Here is an 11,085-nt window from a genome sequence, read left to right as displayed (position 1 = left end):
ATCAATATTTACTCTGCTGGAGTTGAACCTGTCTTTTTGTATAATTTTGTCATTTATTTATTTTAGTCCTTGTGAAAAAGAGATACTTTTACACTTTATATTCTAAGCTGTCTGGTACCCGACTAAACATGTTTACTTTAGATGTGCGTTAATTAAAAAAAAGAAAAAAAAAGAACAAACATTGCATTTAAGAAAGTCTTCCATTATACTTTAGATTTTACACTAATGACCGCTCTCACTTAGGACTCCGTTAAAGGAATGGGTCCCTGAAAAATCTGATTTATGGGTTTCACAAAAAGTGTCCTGCAAGGCTGATATTACAGAAGCCTGAAAAGAATAGAATAGATTTAGTGTGACAGATTCCAATTATTTACTAACAGCCAGCATTAACCTTGTAATTGCAGTGCAAAATTTGGAGGCAAACTTTGGACACTAAACATGTATTGGTGGATCAGCTACATCTGGAATATCAGGGTGGGATGTTTGCTGCATTATTGAGCTACCAGGTGGATGTACAGTTGTACATAAAGGTTTATACACCCTGAGTCAGATGATGTGTTCTGAAAGTGAAGTAAAAACAGTTAACAGATCCTCTACAGGAGACAAACTTGTGATGGCTACAAATGATAGGGCACAGTTTCTATTCATTTGTTCTCTTCATGAATTTAACATACTGGAAACAAAATCTAAAATGTGCCATAACTTTCACACGGGCCACATGTATGTTTTATTTTTTCAAAGCTGTCATTTTCAGCAGTTAAATAATAATTGTGCATTAAAATGTGCCCAAGTGTGTTATTGTCATTTAGAACATCAACAAACGTGTCATTTGATCAGGGGTGCACAAACTACTGTACCTTGTAAACATTTGCAAATAAGATGGGTTTGTTACATTGTTGGCTGTAGGGATGTAGGAATCACATGCAAACAATTATGACTTGTAACTTTGTCTTTTATTTCAGTGAGTTTTTAGTTCTAAATATATAAAAAATACACATTTTTAAAACTGACATCATTTACAATAAATAATTTACAGTCACAAATAATCTTATATATCTCACCCTAATAAACCATTCCCAGAAGACATATTATCAAAGTGCAGGGTCTGTAGTTCATATATGCTGGTGTTCCAGAGAGGGGGAGCGAGGATTTGTGCTTCCCAGCATGATCGGTCATAAGTCTTCCGGTAAGATTGTATGACATCACTGAGCATGCTTGGCTGGTGGTGAGGTCAGCGCACTTGCCGTGTGAGTGTGTGCGCGCGCATGTGTGGAAGTTAATGCAGATTGGAATGCTTTGCAGATTCTTTGCCCTTACAGTTTCAATGGCCACTCAAACCCTAAAATTTAAAATACATACACAAGTACATTTTTGTACACATCTCAAAACATTTGTGTAAAAAAGCAGTTCTTTTGTCTTATAAATATGCATTTATAAATAAATATGATAAATACTATAATAAAATAGTGGACAGCCAGGAGATGAAGGCTTTTAGCATGTTTTCAGCTGGTCTAGGTTGCGTACGAGTTTTTGTAAGTATTTTTGCAGTCTGTCCAGAGCCACATGACCAAGTGTGATGTAATATGTTCCATTGTTCTTCAGGAAGGCCTCCAGGCTCTTCTCGATGCCTGTTTTCCTGTGGGTACACTGCAGGGACCTCATCCTCTCCTCCAGGTAGCCCTGTAGTGTGGACACATCGCTATGTAGCTGGCTCACGTGGCCTTTGGGTAGGCTGTGCAGGACTTTCTGGAAGGTGTTGAGGGTCTCCACCATGGAGCTCAGGCCTTCAATGGGCTTATCAGACGGCAGCTCAGGGAGAAACTCAGGGCTGTCCAGGACCAATTTACGGAATATCTGCATCTGTCAGAGAAAAAAAGCAGCTCAAATAAAGTTTCTTCACAGTGCGCTCTGAAACTCACTCTGAAAAAAAATATTCACAACATGCTATTACCATTTTAGAGGGGGCACTTAGTTATAGTATACATTTGTGAAGTTAACTAAGTGGTGTAACTAGGATTTTGCGAGAGCCCAGTGCAAAAATAGTCCCCTCATCTGAATGTAGTTTGCTAGAATAAAGTACGTATTTTGCTATTATTGATAATTTTTGAGTTATAAATAATGAATATCATATTGTGAAGTGTCTATTTGAAAGTATTTAGTATGCATGAGATGCCTTATGAATTACAGGGAGCTATTCTGATGTAAGGGTCTGTGTACTGTTGATGAACTGCTGAGGTGCAATAGTCAGAGACCACCACTCATTTTATTTTCCAGTCAAAAGGACCATTAAGATATAAGGTAGGCTAATCCACTTTCTTAAGAAAGAGGAAAGTCAAATGAAATTGAGTGGACAAAAAGGAGTTTACAAAACTGAAGATGAAAAAATGACTAATAGGACTCAACAACGCAAAACCTGGAAGACCCTTAATGCGGTCACCCTCAGATTAACAGTATGCGAAGCTGTCATCTTTGAGAGCGAGGAGAAGATCAAGCTTCACCATTGCTCCAAATGTGAAAAGTCTCAATGCTGAGGATCTGAGAGTGTCACTGTCAAGAAGCCATTGCAGACAAAAAGGAAAAATACTAAGAGAAAGAAAGTTTGCAAATCAAAGACGTTGCTGTTGTTCTCAAAACAATGGACTGGCCACCCCAGAGTCCAGAGACCTCAACATCATTGAATGTTTTTGGGATTATTTGGATTGTGAGAAGCAGAAAATCCAGTCAATGTCTAAGACTGAACTAAGAGGAAATATTTCTGTGAAAAGTGGAGAGCAAGTCTCCACAAAATAGTGGAAGCTATAATAAAGGCAAACATTCTGATATTATATTTGGTTGTAAACGGTTTAAACTGAAAAAAAAAACTAGTTAAAAGCTGTTTTGATTGGAAATGAAATAAATGTATGTTGATCTGCAACTTCCCGCGACCCTGACTGAGAAGCGGCTTAGAAAATCTATGGATGGATGATCTGCAACTTCTGCACAGTTACCATATGTTGTTGATAAATTAGATTTTTCTGTGAGATTTTTGTTCGTGTATAATTGCATCTGTGTCTATGTGAGGAGTCCAGAAAAAGATTTTAGGGGTCAAGGGCCCCAAAGCTAATTACACCACTAACCACCAGTAGTTACACCACTGGGTTAGACATAATGTTTGTGTATTTTTTAGCATAATAGCATCAAAATCTGACCTAAATGCACTTGATGCAAAGGATTGTTTGTCCTTGAAATCTTTTTCTTGAAGCAACTCTAATTCTAGCTCTTTGGGCTTTAGGGAATTATAACATGCATTACCTCATCTTTATGCCTCTGGATTCTGGAGCTGATGTTTTCAGCCTGCAGCTTGACATAGTTTTTCACAGCATCTGGTGGGAGAGGAAGTCCATGGCCCAGAGTGAGCATGCTGACTACACAGGAGCAAAGCAGAGCTGGGAACGAGTGCATACTTCCTCCTTGTGTCAGTGGCTGTGTGCCTGTCCAGCAGTGCAACAGTACCTGCAGGAACACGAACAGTGCTTTAACATCTCTTTCCTACTGTGTGCTGTGGATGGGAAATGGATATCATTCTAATATCTGGATTGACAGTTACAAACTATGCTTATATATGCTGTCCAAATTCTTTTGCAAACATCCAAAGTTATTTTATTTATAATTCATTTGTGAATAATTGATATAGAGATTTAACAACAGTGAAAAAGATGACTACACTTCCATTTTAGTGTCTTGATTTCCACAAATTTCAGTGTCCGAATTCCGTAATATTTGGTAATTCTGTTTTCTGTAACTGGTGTCTCATCTGTCAACATTTGATTTTCAAAATCTGTTATAGGACACTCTGGTCCTGAATAAACAGTTATTGCATAACTCCTGTACAGCTGCCAGGTTCCAAAAACACTAATCCAACACTGTGATTATGTTGCAATGATTAGACTTCAATATAATTGCAAAATAATTCAATTAAATCAGATTATTTTGATCAGATCTAAGCACTGGATACTAATTCTGTATCAAAGTAAAGCAACCATAGTCCTAGGTAATAGCTACAGCATACAGTAGAGCTGTACAGAGAGAGAGGGAGGTCTTACCTTTAGGTGAGAGAGCTGTGTCATGCTTAGGCTCCATCAGTGCTGAGGCTTTATAGTTGATAGCTGTTGACTCACCAGTGAATCACCTCAGGCTTTCCGGCCCTACTGTCCCAGAGCAGAGAAGGGGACATCACCCCCACCCTCACACCAAACACATCAAACCCCCGCTCACTTTCAGCGCACTCTCATACCCGTGCACTTTTTATGTGTTATATTCAGTTCACTGGGTAGTGTATGCAGACCGTAAGAAATGGGTACCACCTCATTTTTCAAAACTTTCTAAAATAAAGCAGGGGCTGAAGATTTAATGATTTCCAACGTGACACTGTATTATAATCCTGCAAGAAGCAGGGATTATGTAGCATTAATTTTGACTAATTAACAGGAATTCTCAAGAAGATTTTGCAGGTGTTTAAGTGGGCAAATCTCTTTCAATACTTTTACCTTATCTGTAGGGCTCAAAATTCATGGGGTTACCATACTGCAGTCCAAAAATAGGACAAAAATCATCACCCTTTTATCTGTATATTTGAACACAATCCATATATTTAAGATTTACACATCATACTGCCTTTAATGAAATACACCAGTTCCCTTGAATTGCCAAATGTGTGTGTTTTCAAACCCACCACATCACAAATTCACTAAAGAAATACTGAGCTCTATTGTAGCTGTAATGTGTGGCTGATTTCCACTTAGAGTGAATTGAGTTTTCTGTTCTATAGTAAGTATGAGGAAAGACATCAAAATGATTTTGTGGTAGTACTTATGCTACAGAAGCAGCAGAGAGATATTAAGTTGACAAAGCTGGAGAATTCCTTTATGGCAGCGTTTCCCAACTTGGTCCTTAGGGCCCCCCAGACGGTCTACATTTTTTGTTATGTGTTGTGAGTTTGGATGTAGACCATTTGGGGAGACCAGGTTGGAAACTTTTAAGGGATGCTTTAAGTGATCTGATGAAAAAGCCTAGCTGAGGGATAAGTATCCTTCTTTGAGTGTCCAGTGTTGTGTTTGCATGTTGGCATCGTCAAACAAAATTGAAGCTTCTTTAAAAGCTTCCAAAAATGCATTTTCACTGGACACATGGACATAAGACCTTAATCAACTTGAAGTTGAACTTTACCCAAACCCTTATTTCCATCCCTTAAGCTACGCTTATCTTAAATCTCCTTCCACAACCTGATTATCCTCCTTACACCCTGGAGAGAAACTCCAAGAAAAGTACATAACTTCTTACTGTAAGTGGGATGAATTATGATTCTCCAGTGCTGCTTGGACATCAGCTGCTCTGTAGGTGTTCCTCTGGTGTTTGTGACTCACAGGATGCTGTGCATCTGGGTGGATAGGAAGTTGTTGTAATGGATACAACCCTTCCATCTCTTGAGGGAACGTCACATCATTAGCCAGTTGGATTTGTGCTGTCATGTGGCCGTGCACCTTTGAATGAATATATGATTTACTTATTGAAAATAAGTGTTGTTTATATAAAGTGCTAATCCCAGTTGATATTCTGAGCAAGTATTTCTGGACTGTACTACTTGCTGCAGTGGTGCGGTTAACAGTTAGAGGGCATTTTAATGACAACTTGCCCCGTTATCACGTTTCACTCACCACTACGTCATTGCGGTGCTGTTCTATTGCAGTGTCATCCGATTCCCTCCAGAGTAGAAAACAGGCAAGATGCTGTTTCTACTGCTGATCACATCAACAAACACAAGCAATGAGGCAGAGTTTGCAGTTGGTGTGAAAGACGCATTGCCTGACCAACATGCTGATCGTATGGTGGGCGTAGACCATGACGATATGGAGGTAATCTCCCACTGAATGAGATAAAGAGGAGATCTCATTTCCCTCCTCCACTGAGCTGATTTCACACTCACACTCACACACATAGAACATATACTCATAATTGATTTTTACACAGTGAGCTCATTAGGGATCTCTCAGCACACGATTGAGGGAAATGCATGAGCTGTGAGTCATATCTTATTAAAGAGGAAGAAATAGAAAGCATTTGAATTAATTTGAATAGTCATATCTATTAGCACATATTCCATATTTTAAAAATATAGAACTATGGAAGTTTGATGACCTTAGACTCACATGTACTGTACTGACAAAAACATGTACAAACCTCACTTCCTAAAATGTTGTGAAATGTAAATAAAAACAGAAAACAGTGATTTGTAAATCCATTTTGACCCATTTTTAAATAAATTCAGTACAAAAACATGTTTATCAGCGTCATTGTTTTTTTGGAAATATATGCTCATTCTAAACCTGATGCCTGTAACATGCTCCAAAAATGTGAACGAGGCAACATAAGACTATGAAATCTATAAAATGTTGAAAAAGATGTTAAACGGATGATCCCCCATGCATTCAAGCACCCATGAAAGGCCTGATCATTAGCAAGTATAGGTCGAGGATTGACACTGCCAAAAATTGCAATAAATGAACAATCCAATAGTTTAAGAACACTGGGCCTCATTCGCCAATATCTTCCTAGATTTTCCTTAAATGCATTCTTGTGAAAGGTCCTAAGAAAAAGTCTACATCACACTACCTCAGAACAAATCTCAAATAGTGTCAAAATCATCGTGAAAACTGCAGAAGTGGGTTTTAAGCTGAAATTTCTTCTTAGGAACGGTTGGTGAATGTGGTCAAATGTTTCTCAAAAAACAAATGGCAAAGATCTTAGGTGTTTCATCCTCTATGGTACATAATATCAAAAACTTCAGGGGAAGTTTCTGGATCTGGAGAAATCTCTGTGTGTAAAGGGCAACATCAAAAACCAAAAGTGAATACCTGTGACCTTCGATCCCTCAGACCACAATGCATTAAAATTCGCCATGCTGCTGTGCTGGATACCACCACCGCTCGGAAATAAGAAAACGTAAGAAAACACGTCGGCCCTGCTGAAACAGAATGGTTTGTATGGGTATTTTCAGCAGAGAGAATCCTTTCAGCCTACATGGGTCTCAAAAAGAATTTTCTTTAAATGTAAAGCAAGAAACTGCCAGCAGTTGGCTATCCTATGGATGAAAACAGCTTCTGGATCACATAAGTCAAAACAGTCAAATAGACAGGCCACATCTAAGCAAATCACATCCTCAAAAATGAATGGTCAGATGAATGCAGGTTCCTTTTACATAATGCTGATGTAATTGAAATTAGGTACAAGCAACATGAGTCAAGAGCTCATGTTTTCCTGGCATATTGTTTTAGGGCCTGTTTTCCTGATACCCACTGAAAGACATCCAAACATTGTGACATTCAAACTGCTGACCAAGTTCATCTCTTCATGACTACAGCTTATTCACACTCACATGGACACTTCCAGACCCATGTCACATAGTAGTTTTACTATGGACATCTGCACAAAGCCTAATGTTCCATCTATTTTAACAACTGTTTGCAGGAGATTAATTTGTGGATGTATAGCAGGTTCCTTAAATTCTGAAAAAATTCAGGTAGCTTTTTGGCCTCATGTTCATTGATGACTCAGCTATGTTACCCTGTCTGTTGACAGTTTATATAGGTTAAAAGTCTCAGTGGATACGTTTCTGTTTGACTTGAACAAAATTTGATGGTCTGCATTCTTTAATTTGAGAAAGATAGCCTGTATTTGGTCATATCTTATATTTTTAGATTAAGAACACCTTAAGCTCACATTTACACGTCTTGATTATTAAGGCTCCCCTCATTGTTCTCCCATCCCAACCTGTGCAAAATGCAGCTGTTTGGCTACTTACTATCTACATTTGTGCTTCTCCATAAATCCAGTTTCAAATATCTATACTGATTAGCTGAGTTATAAGATGCTATTTCTTATCTATAAGGCCCTACATGACACTGCCCCTGACTACATAGCTGAAAGGTTATCTGCTTACTGTCCTCCTCACTCCCTCCATTCAGCTAGCTCTGGACTGCTAGTAGTACCCATGACCTGGTTTTGTTCTATGGGAGACAGAGGTTTCACCTCACTGATAACATCCGAATCCATGATAAGGCAAAATCATGCACTGGAATCTGTTCAACTGAGCATTGGAATGGATCAAAATAAATAACTTAGGTGACATGAATGTGGCACAATAGTTTATGCGAGGTAAGTTGGTTGTAGCTTCGCTTGGACAGTTGTAGTTCTGAGCTTTTCATGCATAGCCGTTTCAAGGATTTACCTATAATGCTGTAAGAAACAACACAACACCAGCAATCAATGATCCTATGAATGAAATATGTTTGTAAATAACATGATTCAAAGGAGCCAAAACACAGCACAAGACAAGTTTACTGTTTTGTCCTGACAACACAGCATGCAGTGCAGACTGGAAGGCATGATCTGATGAATGCACAGAGAGTTGTTACATTTATTCGCTCCCAGGGTCTGAACAAAAGCTTATTTTACGTATTCTCAGCATGATAGGTGGGAGACTACTGGGAAACATTGAACAGTACAGCACGATCGACAACTTTGTAGTGCTTCTGGTAATTCAGTCTGACACCCAGTGGTCTGAGCTATGCACATCTCTCAGCCCAGAGCTTTGTGCTGTGTCAGAAATTTGTTGTAAAGTGAGTTAAATGGTGATCCAGATGTAATGTGACATCGCACATTGTTACAGGAAACACAAATGAGTCTTTAGAATGAGTTGCATGCTGCTTGACCATATGACTGCATGGCTTAGCTTTCGCAGACAAAGTTACGGGAATCCAGCAAAAAGGAATACACAGGAAATGTTTCTATTCCTGTAGACTAACTGCTATTTTTGGCAGCATGAGCCTGTTGTTTTGAAGACAGGAGCTGTGTGTGTGTGTGTGTGTGTGTGTGTGTGTGTTTGTGTGTGTGAGAGAGAGTGTGTGTGTGTGTGTGTGTGTGTGTGTGTGTGTGTGTGTGTGTGAATGCGCCTGCGTGTTTCTTTTCCTGGCGGCTGAATTTTCATTTGGTCCCCTGGGTCCCACTCTGTGTAGAGGAAAAAGTGAAAAGAGCACAGATTGTTCAGGAATGTGCTGGTGCATATCTGTCATTCTAACTCATTCACTTCAGTATTGTTTCAATATTTTTCACCAAAAATGTGACTAAATAAACAATGTCAGTGGGCAAGAGCTGTGTTGAATACACATACATTAAGAGTTCAAGAGCACAAGCACTCTGAAATAGTAATTGTGAAAGACACAAAAAATATCACTTTAATGTACGTTAATGTGATGAGATTCATTTCAAGTAAGTGTGGACTGCTGGCCAAGGCCTTTTCAAGTAGTGTTTAAAAAACAAGAATTAAAAAACAAAACATAATAGTCAAATGTATGCCTTGGTCCGTGGTAAGTGCTGTTGTTGTGTACTTACAGGGTATTGGCCAAACAGTCACAAATAGCGAGTTTGCTGCACGCCAGCAGATCACTACCTGTCCAAATGCATAGTGCCAATTGTAAAGTTTGGTGGAGGAGGAATAATGAGCTGGGGCTTTCATGGTATGCAAATGTTAATGGTACAGTATACAACAAGGTTCTAGAGAGCTGTGTGCTTCTAACTTTGTGCCAACAGTTTGAAAACATTCCTTTCTGGTTTACAAGTACAAAGCAAGCTCCACAATGAAATGATTTGCCAAATTGGTGTGAAAGAACTTGATGGCCCTCCACAGATTCCAACCTCAACTCCTTCAAATGCCTTTGGGATGAATTGCAACACTAACAGTAAGCTAGGCTTTATCAGTCTGATCCTCTAATTTGGACTTTCCTCTTTATCTCAACCTACATGTTTTCGTTGGGGATGAGGTCAAGAGACTAGATTGGCCAAGACGCCTGATTCTGTTTTCATTGAAACATTGTGTGGGCTTGGACATATGTTTTGCATCACTGTCCTGTTGCAAGATCCAGCCTTGACCCTATTTGAGCATTTTGGCAGGGGCAGCTAGATATTCAAAGAGAGATTTAAATGTTTCAAGAGAGAATTAAAAAACTGTTGGTGCCAATAATTGCAATGCAATTTCATTAATTGTAATGCTTTTTTAAGTTCATTTTTCTTAGACTTAATTAGTTTTTTTAGACTTAATTAAATGTGAGATTTTTTTTTCACATTATGAGACTAAGCAGATTAACCACAAAGATATTCATTATCTTTCCTACCCATATATAACAAAGGTGCCGATAATTGTGTTCAAAAGTCTGAAAAGCATTAAAAATCTTTTTTTATCAAGTAAACCTGGAAAACCTTTTTTTAGAATTTTAAAACATAAAAATACAAATAAAAGTTAGGGTAATTGAAACGAAGATGAAATATTTGAAATTCTAGGTCACTATTCAATAGAGGTAAATTTGTAAAATTGACCATGCTGAGAACTTTGTACAAGATGTTTTTGGTATTATTGTCAATGATCAATTATTGATTATTGTCAATTGTAATTAAATATTTTGCATTAAACTAAACATAGGAATACAAAATAGAAGCATACAGTAGCTTACATGCACTGTTACTATGCAAAAAAAAAATTCTGTGATACAAAATTATATAAGAGACATTGGACTGGGGAGCCTCTTAGCAGTGCAGCTGCACCTGTGCAAACACTGACAGCACATTCAACATTGATTTTGTTTGTAAGCCAGGCCTTTTCCTAACAAATACTACAACCTTAAATGGCCATGCACATCGAGCTAGATGTGAGATATAATCTTAGAGTTGACTTTGACTCAAAATACTGAGTGTGGGATCAGTCAGTGTTGACAATGGACCTGGGCATGTTTTTGCCTTTATACTGCATTTCGCCGAATTCTTTATACCCTGAATAATGATGTGGGGAGAGATGTGTGAGGGACAAAAGCAGTTGTGGAATGAGATGGAATGCTACACTCATCTACCACATCTTAATATCACACTGAGATCAGACAGGAAAATCATCCATCACTCACCCGTCACTTAAACATTCCAGTATTTCTCACCATTAAATCAATGTTTTGACCAGCTTTAATATACTTCTTACTTTGTCCACTGGTCTTAACTCTGTCAGAC

The 11,085-nt window shown here is 38.3% G+C and overlaps 1 protein-coding gene across 1 annotated transcript in view; it reads right to left on the bottom strand.

The window, feature by feature from the left end:
• Positions 1-801: 801 nt before the first annotated feature.
• The window catches only part of lepa (leptin a), a 34,016-nt gene continuing 23,732 nt past the window's right edge, over positions 802-11,085 (bottom strand). The window contains exons 3-5 of the mRNA XM_037540228.1: positions 5,320-9,042; positions 3,292-4,187; positions 802-1,860 (exon numbers count right to left, since the gene is read on the bottom strand). Of these exons, the coding sequence (XP_037396125.1) occupies positions 1,492-1,860; positions 3,292-3,441 (519 nt within the window). The 5' untranslated portion in view covers positions 3,442-4,187; positions 5,320-9,042 and the 3' untranslated portion in view covers positions 802-1,491. The remainder of the gene's footprint in view (positions 1,861-3,291; positions 4,188-5,319; positions 9,043-11,085) is intronic.

Source organism: Pygocentrus nattereri, chromosome 7 (genome assembly GCF_015220715.1).
Source record: "Pygocentrus nattereri isolate fPygNat1 chromosome 7, fPygNat1.pri, whole genome shotgun sequence".
NCBI lineage: Eukaryota > Metazoa > Chordata > Actinopteri > Characiformes > Serrasalmidae > Pygocentrus > Pygocentrus nattereri.
Note: the sequence above shows the minus strand (reverse complement) of the source record. Positions and strands in the feature narration are given on the sequence as shown.